Below are 19,269 nucleotides of genomic sequence, written 5' to 3' on the forward strand. Positions count from 1 at the left end.
GTGTGGGGAGACAGCTTTAAAGCCCCATGCATGCTGACTCCTGTGGAGCCACCTCTCCCCTCCCTGCACTGCTGCCTCTCACAGAAGCAGCAGCATGGAATGGGGGGGGGCAGGCAGGAGCTGGTACATGCGGGGAGCCAGCTTTCAAACCAGCTCCTCATGCATACCGGATCCTGCACAGCTGATTGTCCCCCTCCCTTCTTCCCTGCTGCCTCTGATATAGAGGCAGCAATGTGGGGAGGAAGGAGGGACAAGTGGGAGCTGGTGCTCTCGGGAAGCACTCCCAGTGAGCACTGGCTCCCTCCCTCCCTCCACATGTAAAAAATTTGGGTAGCCACATCATATACCTACTAGGGATGTTAAAATGTGTGTATTTTTGTAAATCTGTAACTGCAGAAATGATCAGCGGGTCCGTGTTTACACACAGTGGCGGAGGTGGGAGACGGTGTTTGCTTGTCCCCCCTTCCCCTTCTACAATGCTGCTTCTGTATCAGAGGCAGCAGCGCAGGGGTGGGGGCAGTTTCCTTGGCGGGAGCTGAAAATGTTAACATCCCTAGTAGGTATTTGATGTGACTTGTCTTATATTTAGATTGCAAGCCTTTGGGGCAGGCACTTTCCTTCTGCTGAGTGTTTGTTCAGCACCTAGCACATCAGCTGCCTGTTCCGTGACAGGGCTCCTAAAGGCTGCTGCAATGCACATAATAAATAATAGCTGCTATTAAAAGATGCATTAAAATTATTTGTTCTAAATGGGAAACCAAGATTTTTAAAACTCACTGTTATCTGTGGGTGACTCCATTTTGCCATTTCTGCCTGGCGGTGTCTTAAAGCGACCTGCTGCTCAGAAAGAGCTGAGCTCCTGCCTTCTGCAAATCAGGCCTCTTTGAGGTGTCGCAAGCTGGGTACCCAAAATCTGAGCTGCCTAAAATTAGGGATGTAAAATCCAATTTCAAATGATAACCAGTTAAATTATACATTTAATTAGTTAACTGGCCTGCTGGCGCAGCCCCCTGTGATGGGCCCAGCTGGGCTGCTGGGGCCGGGCAGAGCTCCCTGCGCTGCAGACCTCCAGCCTGTCCGGGCAGGGCCTGCTGCAACTCACTGCAGGAGTGGGGCTGCTCCACCCCAGGCAGACGCCACTTAGCCGGTTACTCCAGGAAGCATGCCAGTAAGGCAGTGCTCACCCTGTAACCAGTTAACCAGTTACCCTTATACATCCCTACCTAAAGCCACTACTCGCTTTTGAAATTCCTGGCTTATCTTATACAGAAACAAGTAGTGCTGTAGTACCTTAGAGACTAACAAAAATAGGTATGTAGTATCATGAGCTTTCGTGGGCAAAACCCACAGAGTCATAACAGCCTCCTGTGGTTGCAATCAATATTCTTTAAGAACCATGTTTTGATTCATGCTCTAACCTTATGAAAAGACAGTATCCTGAGTGAATTTTTGTGGAAAGTTTCATTTATAGTATTCTATATTAATACAGCTGCTGAACATGGAATATTGTTACAGAGAAAATCTCCATCTATGGACTGCCTCTAGTGTCTGAACTGAGTTAAAGTCCTGTATTGAGCACGTGTTGTATAGAATTAGACATGTGACTCTTGTAATTATTTGTGGTACATGGAACACACATTCTGATTGTTTTAACACAATTTTTTTCTTAATATTTTCTGACTAGGTAAAACAGAACTGGCTAAACAGACAGCCAAGTACATGCACAAAGATGCCAAGAAGGTAACCCCTGTTTTAGTTGTACTCTCTCGTCCGCTGCGGTTTAAATAGCAACGTAATTTTGTTCATTAGTGCATGCCTCACTGCATAGTCCTTCTGTGGTGGAGAGCCACACTCATACCTGTCCAATCTGGGTCACTGTGGCACTTTATTCAACAGCTGACAGGAAGCATCAGATTTGTTTTTGTGCATCAGTAAGGGAAGCTGTTGGTTAAAAGCAAACTTTAAAAAAAAAAAAACCCTCTGTCCCTGCTTTAATAACACTTCAGTGTAATTCAAAGATTTTAGCAAAAGCAGTTTTCTGTGTTTATGAGGCTACTGTTAATTTGAAAATCATGTGCTGTGAACAAAAACATTTCTTTTGCCTGTGTCACTAATAAAGCCTTAGACCATTGGAAGTGAAGGAATTCTGAAAGTCCACTTGACATGCCTCTCTATGTGCTACACGTTTGGTTTTTACATTTCAGTCAGCTTGGACAGTGAAAACGAGTGACGCCATTTTCAGGTTCTCAGTGCCAGAGTGGTTGGTCATGGATTGTTATAGCTGTTTTCTTGGGATTTATTTTTGAAAGGGTATATTAAGGAAACATTTTTAGGTAGTATTAGGTTTCAGAACATCTTTTTTTTCCCCTTATCAAAACTGGACCAAGATTTTAAAAATTGGGAGCCTACAGTTAGGCTCCATGTTTAAGACCTGCCTACATCTCAGAAGCCCCAGCGGCTTCCACTGAGGTCAGTGGAAATATGCCAGGGTAAAACTAGCATGAGCCTCAAAAACCAGCCCTTTGGATGTCACAGAAGAAAACGCAGAGACGACGCACCAAAGCATCATGCAAACTGGAGTTAAGTCAAATCTGCCTCTCCCAGAAGTGGAGAAAAGACCAGATGAAATGACACATTTTGAAAGAAGGATCAAAAGTAAAACCAGGTCATAAAACAGCCTGGTCTGGTTTCTTTTCCTCATCCATCTATAATTGCCTTTTAAATGTAATAAATTCCACTTCCTGGGGGACAAGCATCTTAACTCAGAGCTGCTGCACCTGGGATTGGTCAGTGCTTCAGCTAAACATCAAATAGAAAAATCAGCCGAACATTGAATGCTGGGTTAATTCAATAGCATGCACACATCAGAGTTTGACTGTTTGGCAATCATTGCAGTAATTAGCCCTCTGAAGAGGGGTCATAAACTTTATGGACAGTTATAGGGGATGCAGCTATTAGCAGGAACTGGCTTATTAAGAAAGAAGCATTTGTAATGGTCTCATTTTCATACTGACAGAAAGGTTAATATTTAATTACAAATGCTCATATCCTTATACGGCCTGCCTTAATATGTGCTGTACGTCCAATGAACTCTCTGATGATTTGCTGACACAGGCGGGGTTAGATCACAAATGCGAGTTGAGAAACGTCTTAGGGCCTGGTGTCAATTTTGCTCTCTCCAGAGTAATTCACTGGACTCTCAGGAGGGATACTCTTGATTTGCACTAGTGTACATGAGATCTCTTTTCAGGAGTGGCACTGATTTTGCTTGTCTCTACTTTGTGTTGTGGACTTGTGTTAAAAGCAGATCCTCTTGGGAGATCCGGAGTCACCAGCTCTCAATACCTTGGGAGCTAAATCGAGCATCTTTTAGTGTTAAGTCCCTGGGAGAAGGAAGCTACTGTTGGGATTCAAAAGCCAATGGGAATTCCCAATTATAGCCAGTATTCTGAAACTATAGTTTTACACCTTTACCCTCTGCTAACTATTCGGGAACTATTTAGAGTTCCAGTCTGTGTCTTCCCTACTCTTCTGTGTTTCTGTATCCATTGTGTCTCAGTGGATAGGGGATGTTTAGAAAAGTGTAGGTAGATGTCTCCTTCTTAATTTGATTTTTGCTACCATAAGTCTATTCTTAGATGGATTTCCATTCACCCTATCTTGCCACAAAACAGTGCCCAATTTCACACCCATTTCTATATGCTCTTCAGTTCCACTTCAGCTACTGTTCCTCCACACAAATGAGTGCGTCACTAATAAGATGGGTAATATAGATAAGTAGAAGATAAGAGTCAATTAGCTTCTTATAAGCATAGAGAAACGTGGATTTCAGGAGGGTTGGTAAAGGCCACTGAAGTGGCAGCCGGTAATATTTGCTGTGCATTGAGCACAAGGCATCCAAGATACTTTAGCACCCACAGAACACTCACCGTGGCTCTCCAGCTGCTACAATTATAGGATGAGTCATGTATGTCACACAGCATGTGGGTCACAGAGGTATGAGCTGTGACTAGAAGAAATGCCTTTGGAGACCTGGTTGGTTGTCAGGTACTCCCATCCCTGCTATCACTGCTAGGAAAGTTCAAGCTTGCCTTTTCATAGCAATATGAGCTAAGTTATAGCTGCGAGCATGGGAAATTCATTTTCTGCAATGAACTATCAGCCCTTTCCGACATAAAAGGAGCTTTGTGTAGCAACCTATAAATTCTGAGATAATATTATCTCAATGCTGTGATCATCCAAGTGCTTAATTTATCTCGACTATGATTTTTTTAAAGAGAGTAGGCATTATGCGTTCCCATTGATTTATTTCTAAACAATTGAACAGTAATAATGGCCATTTTCTGCAGCGAATTGTAGGTCCCATTTTCATCCCCCCCACTGTAGTGATGAGAGCTGGTCGTCTTCAGTGAACTTGTTCAAACCAAGAGTGGCCAGATTTGGGACTATTTTACATACTCTTGAGAAACCTGGGATTTATTTCTGCCCTCTTCTTTCAGAGTCAGAGACTCAGCCTTTTACAAGAAATGTATCTAAGCATTTCATTGACAGGCATCTTTGGGAGCAAACACTTCAGCATGTTAGTCCACCTCAGCTATTGTGCTGGATCCAAAGATGTAATAAACATAATAAAATTAATAAATGTAATAAAATTTGTAGAGCATTAATCAAAAATAACATTGCTTATTTATTTCTGTTGCAGGGTTTCATTAGACTGGACATGTCAGAGTTCCAGGAAAGGCATGAGGTTAGTAAATGGCCCATCTGTATTCCCAGAGACTGAAATTCTAGTTTAATAAGTAATTTAAACAAATCATGTCAATTGCAACTCTCTCTCTTCCCTCCACCTGCCATCACTGCCCTGTGAGAGGCTGAGCACCTTCTTAGCTCCCATTGAAGGCAACAAGCACCTGACAGGTCTTGTACCTTAGCATGAGATCTAATCATGAGAGAGAAATCGGGGGAGTGGTGAGTGTGCTCAGCGTCTTTCAGGATTAGGCTCCTGGTCTCCAGGAACTGAGAAGTGAATATTGCAAATAGGGATGCCAGGAGAATAGCAAAAGCTGCGGTCCCAGCCATGGCTCTGCTCCCAGCTGTGGCTTGGCCCCTGGCATTGGCCCCCTGCCACACCTCAGCTTGCAGCCCCAGCCTCCAGCCATGACTCTGTTCTTGGCAGTGGACAAGCATGTGTGGGAAAGGGGGAGGCATGGGAGAAAAAGTTTAGGCACTACTGCACTGGAGTGTAAAGTGCCAAGGCAGAGCAGAGCCAAGTCAAAGGAAAAGCTTGATAACTAACTACATGCATCCTATATTTTGGTGCCAGTGGTCTCAAGAGCAAGAGTATTGGAATAGTTGTGTTCAGGAAAGAATCCTGTCCAAATGTATGTGATCAGCCATGTTGTAAGTAATACCCCCTACTTGAGAAGAGCACTTGGTGAGACTGGGCATCCTCTGAAAGGTTCATACATCCCTAGGAATGAGAGGGGATTGACTAAATTGAGGAAGAGGTGCTAATAGATTTTTAGTATACAGATGATACAGCATCCCAGCAAACTTGTGTAGCATCTTGGACAAATACCATGTCCACCATTTGGAAGAGAAGCAGACCAGCTGGGTTAATAACAGATCCCAGAGACTCAGGGTATGTCTACACAACAAAATCTGAAGACAGCTAAAACAGGGAATAGTACCAGTGACAGCAGTGCATTGTGGAATTCAGAGCTGACTTGCAAGCTGAGGATCCATGCTGGATCTATACTTTCCTCACTGAAGCCAGAGCTACACAGCTATTGTTACGCACACTGGGTGGATTCTAGTCAGCATGGATAGTTTGTGCACAGCTGTTGCTGTGTAGGCATAATTTGTGTGACCCAATGCAGGGTTTTAGGAATGAGTTGTGCCTGTGAGAAGCACTGCTAAAACGGTTTTTAAAGCTGTTGCAAACAGAGCAAGAAGGTCTGATGGTACTAAAAATTTCAGGCTGGAAAGAGTAATCTATAAAGAGTGTACAGTGTTTTACATAGGCTCCCTTTCTTTCTCCTGACAGCTGTAGATGGCTTGCAGATCCTTATAGGTGGTAAATAGAGTGAGGTACTGGGAGATCCTGAAGAGTGTGAGTTAGGGCTAAAGAGGAGGCTAGTAACAGAAGCAGCTACATCCTTAAACAGTGTGCAAGAAGGAAGGAAAACAAAAAGGGTCTCATTAACTCAAACTGCAGAGGATGGTCCGTGGGTCACGAGAGGGCACCTACGACATTTGAGAGACAACCTTTCATAGAACAGCCTGCTAAAGCTAAGGTCTCTATTGAAAGTTCCAGAAAATAAAGGAAAAGCCCCAGGTTGGGATTGTCAGTTTTGGATGCTAACAGCTCTGTGCATTTATTTCTGTGCACGTTCCCATCTTGTGCTCAGAGTGGAGAAAGAACTCTGATATGCAGCGCCCTTGGTTACATCATGTAACTCCTTTGCTAGACTGTGAGGAGGGACAATAACAACGCTTAACTATCACAGAGGGCAATTGTGAATCTCAGTGTGATTGCTAAGCATGTTGAAATCCATAGAAAAGAGGGCTAGAAAATGGGCTGGATACTGCTATTTACTGGAAAGCATCGGAAAGAAAGAGATCTAGAGATGGAAACCAGAAGAATGCTCAGAGACAGATTTGAGAGAGTTCTGTAAAGAAAAGTCAGGGCAGAGAAGGGCAAAGGAAGAACAAGTTTTTCAGGCAAACAAAGATCAAGAGGTCAGTGCCGGAGAATACAGCATTAAGGAACAGCGTGGGGAATCGGACACTGTTGATGGCACTGCTAAAACAATCGGAATGACTAGACTGCCTTCAGCCACATTCTGACCGCTGAGTGGGAGCCTCGCACCTGTGGGGTAAAATGTAGCACTCTCAAAACAGGAAGGGAGGGCCAATCAAGGGCCAGAAGAAGATGTGCATTTCTCAGGAAGAGGAGCAGAAAGTAAGGATCGAAGCTCTCCCGAGGCTGATGGGTCTGTGCAAAATACTCTACAACTGGCAAAAAGCGGGCATCAGCCTCTGTATGAGGAAGTACTGTGGTCAGTTCAAAGGATGGACCTAGGTTGGCTTTTTTCCTCCAGATTTCCTGTATTGTCCTGGATAGGCAGGAATACTGAAAGGGAACTGTGGTTGGTAAATGCAGTTATGTCAGGTGGCAGCATGGGCAAATGAACATAAGGACACAACTGTTATTCGCCAGCACAAAGCTAGTTTGCAACACATTTTTCATACTGCTGGGCCATTTCCTTGTTCCAGAACAAGAAGTTGTGAGTTTTCCCTTTCTCAAGCTAAATGTTTTAAGGGTTTGTTATCTGAGCACCCACCCTCTGAAAGTCAGGCTTCTTTAATGTGTCTTAAGTTGTGCACCCAAAATCACCAGGTGCTTTTTAAAATCTTGGCCAAGATACTGGCATTATAGTGAGTAACCAAAAGCTGTGTCTGAATAGTCTTCTCCTAGCATCAGAGAAATACTTCCATTTATTACTGAAGTAGAAAGAGCAGATATTTTTGTTATGATTTTTTTCAGTGTATTTTATTTGCAGAATTCCTTTGTATTTTTCCATGCTCTGATTCCCAATTGGTCCCCGCAGCTGGGAGTGAGAAGAGGCTCCATCTTTCGTCGTCTCCCTGAAACCTGTTCACATTCTTGACCAATCTGAAGTCTCTGTTTCCTCTCCACACTTTCAATTTTCCACTGAAGCAACTAGCTGTCCCCATTTCTCACCTGTCCTGCTCTGGAAGTGTTGTAACTGATATTAAAGGAGACCAGGAAGATGATCATTAAAGAACCCCCGGTATTTTTTTTTGACAAGAATAGAAATGAGCTAGTGTCATCTGGCCACAATCTCTCTGTTTAAAAAGCCTATTCATGGTTTGAATTTAAAGCCATTTAGTTCTCAGCAAACTGAGGTGTAAATCTACAACGCATCAGCACTTACTGGCCATGTAGACTCACTGCGATTTCCATGCCAGGGTCCACATGGTCAGGTAGTGCACAGCAAACGAGAGCATTGTAGAGTTACGTCCTTGCTGCATGCTAACTGGTACATATAGACGTTTCTTTAGGTTCGAATGTCCAAGGCTGTGAATGAGCTATTACCGAGTATGTATTGCTCAGCAGTCGCTGTGTTGCATGTATCTAACTGCTTATCCAGGTGCATGTGGGGCACTTGGAGAATGAAAGATGCCAGCCCTGGTGGAGATATAACACATATCTTATGTTAAAAAATTAGTGGTCATTAGTTCCCATATAATCAGAGGAGCGCCTCCCAAGCATTCACACGTCACCTCTTCAATGCCTTGTTTTCAATCTCTTCCTCTTAGGTTGCCAAATTTATTGGCTCCCCACCAGGCTACGTTGGCCACGAAGAGGGCGGGCAGCTAACCAAGAAGCTAAAGCAGTGCCCAAATGCTGTGGTCCTCTTCGACGAGGTTGACAAAGCCCATCCAGATGTTCTCACCATTATGCTGCAGCTATTTGACGAAGTAAGTCGGGTCTCAGCGTCAGAGTGTGAGCGTGTGCAGCATGAGAGCGATGGAGACCAGGGGCTGGCTGGTACAGCTAGCGCCTGGGTGTCTCAGTCTAGGCACCCCAAATCACTAGACACGTCTGAACCCCCATCTTTGTGTTCCAGAAACAGTGACCACACTGGGTCAGACCCATGGTCCAGCTAGCTCAGTACCCTGCCTTCCAACAGTGGCCTGAGCCAGGTGTCCAAGAGGGAATGAACAAAACAGGGCAGTCGTGAACTGATCCGTCCCATTGTCCAGTCCCAGCACCCTCCAGTCAGAGCCTAGGCCCTACGGCAGGGGTGGGCAACTTTTTGGCATGAAGGGCCACATCAGGGTTGTGCAGTTGTATGGAGGGCCAGATAGGGAAGCTAGCTGTGGCTCCCAAACAGGCAGGAATGGCCCAGCCCCCACCCCCTATCTGACTCCTTGCCTGTGCCCCAAGACCCTCACCCCCATCCAACCCTTTTGTTCCCCATCTCCTGACTGGCCCCCCAAGACCTCCGTCCCAACCAACCCCTCCTGTTCCCCACTCCAACTCACCTTTTGACCTCATCCAACCCCTCTGCCCCTAGTAAACCCACTCCATCCAACCCCCACTCCTGGTCCCCTTCCTCTCCATTAGAACCTACTACCCCTGGCCATCCTCCCCCCAGGACTCCTAGCCCCCAGTCCAGCCCCCCTGACCATCTCCTGGGATCCCTCACTCTCCATACAATTCCCCTGCCCTTCCCTAACCGCACTGCCTAGAGCACCATGGCTGGCGGTGCTACAGCTATGCCAACTGGTCGAAGCTCGCAGCTGCATCACCTGGAGCATCGGTGCTGATGGCACAGTGAGCTGAGGCTGTGGGGTAGGGAGGACAGATGGAGAGGAGCTGGGTAGGAACTTGGGGACCAGAAGGGTCCCACAGACCGGATGTGACCTGTAGGCCATAGTTTGCCTCCCTTTGCCCTAGGGACATCCAGAGCATGGGGTTGCATCCCTGAGCATCCTGGCTAACAGCCACTGATGGACCTGTCCTCCATCAGCTTGCCTGGCTCTTTTTTTTAACTTGTTTATACTTTTGGCCTTCACCACACCCCCTGGTAACGAGTTCAGCATGCTCACTGTGGGTTGTATGAAGAAGCGCTTCCTTATGTTTCTTTTAAACGTACTGCCTGTTAATTTTCTTCGTTGACCCCCTGGTTTTTGTGTTATGTGAAGGGGCAAATAGCACTTTCTTATTCATTTTCGTTGCATCAGTTGTGATCTTCTAGTCCTCTATCGTAGCCCCCCTTAGTCATCTCTTTCCCAAGCTGAATAGTTCCAGTCTTTTTAATCTCTCCTTGGATGGCAGCTGTTTCATACCCCTCATGTTGTTGCCTTTCTCTGCGCTGTTCCCAGTTTTAATGTATCTCTTTTTGAGATGAGGCAACCAGAACTGCGCTCAGTACAGGTGTGGGCATACAGTGGAGAAAACACCGAGTGAAATAGTTTTCCTGTGCAGATGCTGAGCAGTTAAGCCAGGGGTAGGGAACCTCCAGCTTGTGAGCCCTGCTTAATTTCATCCGGCTTGCGGCAAGATTCTGCACCACAGACCGGAAGCCCTGAGCTGTAGCTCCCCCGCCGGGGCTGAAACCATGAGCACTGGCTCATGCAGCTGTGGAGAAAGCTAAGGTCAGGCTAGTCAGCTGTTCCTGCAGCCCCTAGTCACAGGGATGGGCAACCAGGGAAGCTCAGAGTCCACATGCAGCTGCCCCCTCAACATCAATTGGTTGGGAACCACGACCAATGGGAGCTGCAGGGGTAGAACCAGCGGGCATGAGCAGTGTGCACCACAGAGAGCCACCTGACCGCATCATGGCAGCTTCTGGGAGCTGGGAGGGGGGGGGAGAGCCTGCCTTAGCCCTGCTGCATCACCACCCAGGAGCCATCTGAGGTAAACGGTGCTGGCACCACTCGCCCACTCCCACACCCCAGCCCTGAGCCCCCTCCAACACTCCAAACCCCTCCCAGAGTCCACACCCCCACCCCAAAACCTGTCCAAAATCAGTACTCCCTCCCAAAGCCTGCACCCCCACCCCCAAACTCTGCCTCAGTCATGAGTCCCCTTCTGTATCCCTGCCATGAGCCCACTCCCACAGCCAAACTCCATCCCAGAGCCCGCACCCCCATTCCTGAACCTCCTGCCCCAGGTCAGGACTCTGTCCTGCACCCTAACTCCTTCCCAAATCCCGCACTTGCACCCCAGCCCTCTGGCCAAGCCCTGAGTCCACTCCCAGACTCCAAACCCTTCAGACCCAATCCAGAGCCCCCTCCTGTACTCCTCATTTCTGCCTCCTCTCTCCCAGAGCCTAGGGGAAGTCCCAGGCCTCTGCATACCCCTGCAGGGCTGCGCGTGGCCCACAACTGATTTTACTTGTGGGTCAGTGGCCCCAGATAGAAAAAAGGTTCCTTGCTCCTGAGTTAGACTGTACCCCTTTAACATAAGGCAGACAACCTAACCTCTCTTTAGCAGGAGCAAATGGATGTATCTCTGCACCATGCAGAGACACGCTATGGACTGAAAGGAGACTCAGGAGCCTGTTGAATCTGGCAGATACCGCCATCGATATTGTATAATGCTATTTCTTATTAAGGGCTTGTCTGCTTTCTGAGTCAGCCTGATTATGGTTATGATTGCTCGGGCTGTCTGTGATAGCATGTCCTGCGGCTGTTCTCCCTTAGCCATGCACACTAATCTGGCCCTAGTAATATTGAGAAGAGAGGGTATTGGCAGGAATCACAGACTCCCATTTTGCCTGGCATGTGTACTGTTTGCTCTTCAAGGGAGGGCTCTGCTCATTGTCTGCCTTTGGGCGGCATGGTTGCATCTGTATAAACCGATGGGAGGACAGAGATAAACGCCCTGTGTCTGTGAGGCAACTTAGTGCCTGGCAATGGAGCTAGACAAGTGTTATATGACTCCTGCATGGTAGATTGAGTGCACAACCTTATTGTGGGAGGTTTTTGAAGCTTCAATCTGTCCTAAGAGGCAAACAAACTTCAAACCCCCTTTTTTTCTTTTAAGGATTAATAACACAATTTTTTCTTGCATAGATCATCACGGCAGCAGCTAAATGTGAAATCAATTGCTGCACCACATGCTTGACAGGGCAATAACCTAAACGTTAATATCAAGCACCCTACGAGGATTTGTGTCATTGTGCTGGGTATCTGCTCTTGTGTACATAGCGGGGGTGGGGAGGCTGCCTTGAGACCTTGTTCTTTTTTGTTATTACTAAAGAAAATTAGTATTTTTGAAAGGTTCCTCTTTTAGTACCGTAGGATTGACAATGATCCAGAGGAGATCAGTGCTCACAACCGTAACAATCGCCCCCCTGCGCAGGACACACACACCTGCGGCTGTCCCCTCTGGTTAATGCACTGCGTGTGGATATTGGACAGTAGCTGCAGTTATGATCCCTCATCTGATCTGTCGGCACAATCCTGCTGTACCATACATTGCTCTCTATAGCTTAGTGAAGTTGCACTGTCAGTCTAACAACTCATCCACACACACAACCCCCAGCCCACACCCTTATTCTAGAGTAGGAGCGGGTAAGATACAGCATATGGGCCAGAAGAAGCCTTTCAGTCAGTCCCATGGCCCACCCCACCAGGACTCTCAGACACAGAGCAGCCAGCCGCATTGAGCCTTGGGCTGCGGCAGGCAGGGAGCCTGCCTGAGGGTCCTGTCCAGAAGCCTCCTAGGTAAGCACCTACTAGACAGAGCCTGCTCTCTACCCCCTCCCACATCCAATTCCCTGCCCCAGGTCACCACCCAAACTTTCTTCACCCTCCACTCATCCAGGTCACAGCTCGCTCACAAACCCTGCGCTCCCTCCTGCACCCTTCCCGCAGGCCGGAATCCTCTCCTGCACCCATACCCCCTCTCAGACCCTGCACCTCAGTCCTTTGCCCCAGGTCACCACCAAAACCCTCTGCACCCTCTTTCCTAGGCCAGTGTTTTTCGAACTGTGGGTTGCGACCCAGTACTGAGCTGTGGAATGTCGGGCGCTAGGTCTCGTTGCTGCATGGGGATCAGGTGACCAGTGGGTGGGCTAAGGCAGTTTCCTGCCTGTCCTGGCACTGTAGACTGTGCTGTGCTGCAGAAGCAGCCAGTAGCAGGCCCAACTTCTGGGAGGAGGGAAAGCGCACAAGGCTCCGTGCTCTGCCCCTGCCCTGAGCACTAGCTCCGCACTCCCACTGGCTGAGAGCCTGCTGCTGACTGCTTCTGGGGTGCAGCCTGGTCTGCAGGGCCAGGAGAGACAGGAAGCTGCCTTAGCCCCCCCGGCTGCACTGCTAACCAGGAGCCACTCAAGGGAAGCCCCACACTCTAATCACATGATGTCGGGTCGCAGACGTCAACAATTTTCTTCAACTGAGTCATGAGGAAAAAAAGTTTGAAACCCGCCTCCCTTACCCCCGCCCAAGGTCACCGCTCCCTCGCAGACCCTACACCCTCTGCTACACCCCTCCCTCAGGCCAGAATCCTCTCCTGCACCCATATCCCCTCCAGGGCTGTACACCCCAATCCTGGGTCTCAGGTCACAATTCCCTCCTTCACCCAAACTCCCTCTCAGACCCTCCTGCACTCCAGTCCCCGACCTCAAGCTCCGTTCTGCACCCAGCCTCCGTCCCAGACCCCATAACCCTTCCATAGAAGAGTGCAGCCCTTGACTGCTTTCAAAATCCTGAAGTTGGCCCCCATCAAAAATTATTGCCCACCCCTGCTCTAGAGTGATGACAATCATTATCAGTTTTCTGGTGACAGTTTCCTAACCCTCTGTGGCTAGTCCCCTCCTACACGAGTATTTATTTTTGTTTTCATCTGACTATTATAATAATAATAACATTTTGCTCCTCCAAATTATGCCTTCCCCCAATGAAAGCACTTGGCAAATACCAGTTCCCATTAACCCTCCCTCCCTGTCCTCCCGCTCCCTGTGAAGGGTTCATGGGTACTATGCTACCTCTCTAGCACAGAGTTATTTCAGTGACACCCATAGCCACGCAGGACATTAGTCCAGGCTTCCTTTAAGCACTATCGCCATCTTGGGAAGAAGGGTTTGGCACTCATGTGTTTGAAATCTCCCCCATGCTTTTTGCAGCGTTCTGCAGTGTCACCGCACAACAGCCCTGTTGATGCAGTTTTTGGTGTTTGTTCTTGTTGAAGGGCAGGCTGACGGATGGGAAGGGAAAGACCATTGACTGCAAGGATGCCATCTTCATCATGACCTCCAACGTGGCAAGTGATGAGATCGCCCAGCATGCCCTGCAGCTCAGACAGGAGGCGCTGGAAATGAGTAGGAACAGGCTTGCCGAAAACCTAGGTAACCACCTCTCCTAGATATCCAATCCTCAAAGGAACCGTCTTCATCAAATTACCTCTGTACATCCTATGATGTGGAGTCATGTGCTTTGCCTCATAAGCCACAGAGCCTTTATTGGCAGGAACCTTCCAATGCTGGTCAATTGTCTATCACCAACTTCTGCTACCGTCACCACTTGGACCTTCCAGCTAGTTCCTCCTCCTAAGCCAGGCAAAGAATTCCCAGCAGAAACCGCAGCTGGAACTTGTAAATGTTGTGACCTCACTTCTGCTTTAGCCATGTGGCGGGCTTCCTTTTGAAATATACAAGATCACCGCTGGAGCTCTTGTACATTTCAAAGGCTCAGGCCCACAGGGAGCAGGAGGCCAGCGGGGAAGTCCCTGCTGGCCCCCTGTTCTCTGTGGGACTTCCGCTTTTGAAATGTACAAGAGCCCTGCCAGGCTCTTGCTACAGTTCAAAGGCAGAGGTACCCTTATAGACTAATTGAATAGTCGATGGAAATCCCATCGACTATTCGATTAGTTAATTAATCTAAATTTAACATCCCTAGTTAAGGTGGTGCTGTGGCCACCTCCCACCCTCCTTCCTAAGTTGGTGATGGAATTCTACTTTCATGAACCAATCTCTCCACCAGTATTTTTTCCACTTCTGTGTGCTCATCGCATTGAAGTTCTTCTGCCCAAGCTGTTAAAAACTCTTTGAGTTTCTACCTGGAGAAAACTGAAGGTCTTAGAAAGTCGTTTGTTTCCTTTGGCACCAACTCAGTGGGCAATTCTGAATAGGTCCCTTGTTCTTCCTGAGGTGAGCTGGTGTGCCTGCAGTTGGCACATGCTTCTGATTGTGCTGTCTGAGGCAAAGCATCTTTGGTTGCCAGTCTCAGGCAGGAGAGGACATACAGGCCCGCCACATGAGCTGCCCTACGTACGTTTGTGAAGCTAGGAACAAAGGACTGGAAGGAGCCCCCTAGGTCACTCAGTCCAGGACCTGGTTCTGTTGCTTAAATTTGGCTTCTAGAGAAGCACATTCTCAGCGATTCTGTTATTGAGGTAGAAGTGGCTACACACACTCACTGACTTCACTCTTGTTTGATGTCTGTTATTTGAATTGACCAGCTTTGTAAATTCTGTGTAGTGAAGGTCAGATCCTTGAGGCTCTGGCTGTCTATGACTCTTAGTCACCTTTTTTTGGGAGAGGGAGGTATTTTATCCCTACTCCACACATGTTGGGCATTTGCCTTTCTTCTCAACACTGCCAGCCTCTGTGACTTATCCTTGTTTCTTTATACTGAGACCTCTTCAGAGATTCCCAGGCCATAGGGGATCACTGTGATCATTCAGTCTGACCTCCTGTGTAACAGGCCACAGAACTTCCCCCAGAATAATTCCTAGGACAGATCTTTTAGAAAAAAAATTCCATCTTGATTTTTAAAATTGTCAGTTATGAAGAATCCACCACTACCCTTGGTAAATTCTACCAATGGCTAATTAATCGCACCATTAACAATTCATGTCTTATTTGCAGTCTGAATTTGTCTAAGTGTTCAGCCACTGGATCATGTTAGACCTTTCTCTGCTAAATTGAAAAGCCCTTGTTAAATATTTGTTCCCTGTATAGACTGTAATCAAGTTACCCCTTCTCCTTCTCTTTGTTTAGTTAAATAGATTGAGCTCCTTGTATCTGTCACAATAAGGCAGGCTTTCTAATCCTTAATCATTTTCGTGACTCTTTTCTGAACCCTCTGTAATTTATCAACATCCTGCTGATGGACTCCAAGAAGATCTCACCAAACTGAGTGATTGGGCAACAAAATGGCAAATAAAATTTAATGTGGATAAGTGTAAAGTAATGCACATCGGGATAAATAACCCCAACTATACGTACAGTATGATGGGGGCTAATTTGGCTACGACAAATCAGGAAAGAGATCTTGGAGTTATCGTGGACAGTTCTCTGAAAACTTCCACACAGAGTGCAGCGGCGGTCAAAAAGGCAAATAGGATGCTAGGAATTATTAGGAAAGGGATAGAAAATAAGACCCAGAATATCTTACTGCCCCTGTATAAAACTAAGGTACGCCCACATCTTGAATACTGTGTACAGATGTGGTCTCCTCACCTCAAAAAGATATTTTGGCCTTGGAAAGGGTTCAGAAAAGGGCAACTAAAATGATTAGGGGTTTGGAACGGGTCCGATATGAGGAGAGGTTAAAGCGACTGGGACTTTTCAGTTTAGAAAAGAGGAGACTGAGAGGGGATATGATAGAGGTCTATAAAATCATGAGTGGTGTGGAGAGGGCTGATAAAGAAAAGTTATTTATTAGTTCCCATAATAGAAGAACTAGAGGACACCAAATGAAATTAATGGGTAGCAGGTTTAAAACTAATAAAAGAAAGTTCTTCTTCACACAGCGTGTAGTCAACCTGTGGAACTCCTTGCCAGAGGAGGCTGTGAAGGCTAGGACTATAATAGAGTTTAAAGAGAAGCTGGATAAATTCATGGAGGTTAGGTCCATAAAAGGCTATTAGCCAGGGGATAAAATGGTGTCCTTGGCCTCTGTTTGTCAGAGTCTGGAGAGGGATGGCAGGAGACAAATCGCTTGATCATTGTCTTCGGTCCATCCTCTCTTGGGCATCTGGTGCTGGCCACTGTCGGTAGACAGGATACTGGGCTAGATGGACCTTTAGTCTGACCCAGTACGGCCGTTCTTATGTTCTTATCCTTCTTGAATTGTGAACACCAGATAGGATTCCTCAGATTCTTTTCTCTCCAAGACTGAGGCTCTTGTACAGATGGAATCTTTAAAGGGGAAATGGCTGACCTGTAATTCTGCCACAAGGAAATTATCTCAGAGGTTTCCCTCTCACCTACCCACCCGTTTCCCCTCCAAGGCTGAGGACCCAACTCTTCAGGGGGCTGCACTTTATTTAGAACTAGCTGGAGTTACCCGGCGTTACTCAGTCCCGCTCCCCGCCGGCCGATTTGCTTCCCCCACTCCCACCCCAAACCATTGTTCTGTGGTGAGAGCTGGAGATGAGAGGTTCAATATGCAGGCTACACAGGAGAGAGAGAACAACCCAGGCCCCCTCTCACCGCAGCAGCTTGGGGTCAGGGAAGAAGCTCCTGTCCATGGCTGCAGCAGCTGCAGCAGTGTGGCGACGTATTGGGGTTTTCCCGTCTCCTGCACCTCCGTAATGGCACGGACAGACTCCACCAGCCAGTAGAATAGAGGGAGTTTATTGCTTCCCCAGGATACAGCACAGCACAGATGTAATCTGGTTACAGGGCAGGCCTAGGATGCCTCAGCCCCCCTTGAGACGGGGGAGCCTGGGCCCCTAAATCCCAGCCCATTGCCTAGGCTGCTTCCTCCATGATCCCAGACAGAAACTAACTCACTCCCAGCTCTGCCCCCAGCCCTGCCCCCAGCCAGGGCTCCACTCCCCTTCTTCCCATTGTTCCGCTCCCTGGGAGATAACTGGTCAGACAGGTTCGAAGCCCCCTTTGCATAATGACTCATCCCCTGCCCTGCTGGGCCGTGCTGCAGACAGAAGCCAGTGGAGGTCACTCACAACCCACTGCCCAGCATGGCAACCAGCAAGGTACCCCCCACTACGTCACAGTCCATGGCTGCAGCAGGCACAGCTGGGAGAGGGGTACATGTGCCCCAGCTGTGGGACACACACACACACACAATCTCTCTGAAATATATAGTAGATAGCTGTTCCTTTCTCTACCCTGCCCCCTGCTGGCCCAATGGGATTATAGCTGTCCGAGTCTCTTTGCTGCCTTCCTGTGGGCATTCAACAGTATAACTGTCCCTCCCTACTCCTTTTTCATTTTATGAGAAACTCTTGAATTCCAGGCACATCCCATTGTCCTGGCACAACCAAATCCTTACATTGCTTTAAGTTATGATAAAAGGAAGCTGCATGCCAAATTTGGTGGTCCTAGCTCTTACTGTTTGAGAAGATGGACTCATGGATGGTCAGACAGACGCATATTTCTAAAATATATTGTAAGGTCATAGCACCTGGGAATGCCAGTCACAGAGCAGAAACCCACTGTACCAGGCACAGAACAAAGGGACGGTCCCAGTTCCATAGATCTGACAGTGTAATCATAAGAGACAATGACAGGGGAGTACAAGGAAACAGTGGAACAGCATTGGGCAGAATGATAGGTATTGCTCACAGCACACCAGCTGTAATGACTGTCCTCTTTAGTGTGGGCTGGTAATTGTTCTCAGTGCTTAGCTGTCTGAGAAAAGTTTAGTTTCTTTTTAAACTAAACTTTAAACTACTTTTTAAACTTTTTTATCTTAAGCTTTTTGGAGAAGTGACTTGCTCTTGCCACACATATACAGCACCATCATAGGTGGTCTTTCCAGGGAGAGCTTTCCTAACTAGGAAATTCAGTGGAAATGTCCTGAGAATTTGTCCTGAGTGATCTACTAAACATATGATGTGGAACTAACCACCCCAAACTCAGATTCATGAAGCCAACGACTTTAATTCTTCGTGCTGGCGATGTATATTTCTCAGCTTCTCTCTTTTTATACATATGCATTTTTTATCTTGAGTGGGAGCTGGCACAGCTCACTTCAGAGAGAACCTTTGATCTTCAGTCAAAATAGGTAAAAAACAAGGCACATTTGCAACTGAACTTTCAAGAATAACATTTTAAAATGCCAAGTGCCACCTTCTAAATGAGGAAAGAATTGAATTTTAATTTCTGGGAGATTAGTGCAGTTTACTGAGATAGCAACAATGAATGACAAGCAAGAGAGCTGTAAAATGTATTTTAGACTCTGAAGTCTGGCTGCAGTAGATTTTAATCTGCCGCCCTGTAATTGACTGACTTCTCAGCTTTGAGAGCTACTTGAGTATTGTGGTGATGATGCCAGTGTCTTTCCTTCTGTCTGTGAAAATAGCTGGTGGTACTCCTGAAGCTGTGCGTGGAAGTTACCGCCTTTGGGTATGTCTACACTACAAAGTTAGTTCGAACTAACAGACGTTAGTTCGAACTAACTTTCATAGGCACTACACTAGCGCTCTGTTAGTTCGAATTTAATTCGAACTAACGGAGCGCTTAGTTCGAACTAGGTAATCCTTATTCTACGAGGATTAAGCCTAGTTCGAACTTACTAGTCCACTAGACCTCGTCCACGACCTCCGCACTAGGCACAGGAAAGTGGCCGGCTAGGACAGGAGAGCTGCCAGCCTGGCCACCCAGGAGCAGGAGTGCATGAAAATCAAGGTGGTCCACTGAGACCCCCGACCCTGAGACCTGAGCTTTGGCCATACTGGGTCAGACCAAAGGTCCATCTAGACCAGTAGCCTGTCTGCCGACAGCGGCCAACCCTACAGACCCTGGAGGGGATGCA

The 19,269-nt window shown here is 47.3% G+C and overlaps 1 protein-coding gene across 1 annotated transcript in view; it reads left to right on the plus strand.

The window, feature by feature from the left end:
- CLPB (ClpB family mitochondrial disaggregase) overlaps positions 1-19,269 on the plus strand; it is a 139,642-nt gene that overhangs the window by 112,757 nt on the left and 7,616 nt on the right. Inside the window, exons 9-12 of the mRNA XM_075919632.1 lie at positions 1,685-1,740; positions 4,703-4,747; positions 8,347-8,508; positions 13,733-13,889. Of these exons, the coding sequence (XP_075775747.1) occupies positions 1,685-1,740; positions 4,703-4,747; positions 8,347-8,508; positions 13,733-13,889 (420 nt within the window). The remainder of the gene's footprint in view (positions 1-1,684; positions 1,741-4,702; positions 4,748-8,346; positions 8,509-13,732; positions 13,890-19,269) is intronic.

Source organism: Pelodiscus sinensis, chromosome 1 (assembly GCF_049634645.1).
Source record: "Pelodiscus sinensis isolate JC-2024 chromosome 1, ASM4963464v1, whole genome shotgun sequence".
NCBI lineage: Eukaryota > Metazoa > Chordata > Testudines > Trionychidae > Pelodiscus > Pelodiscus sinensis.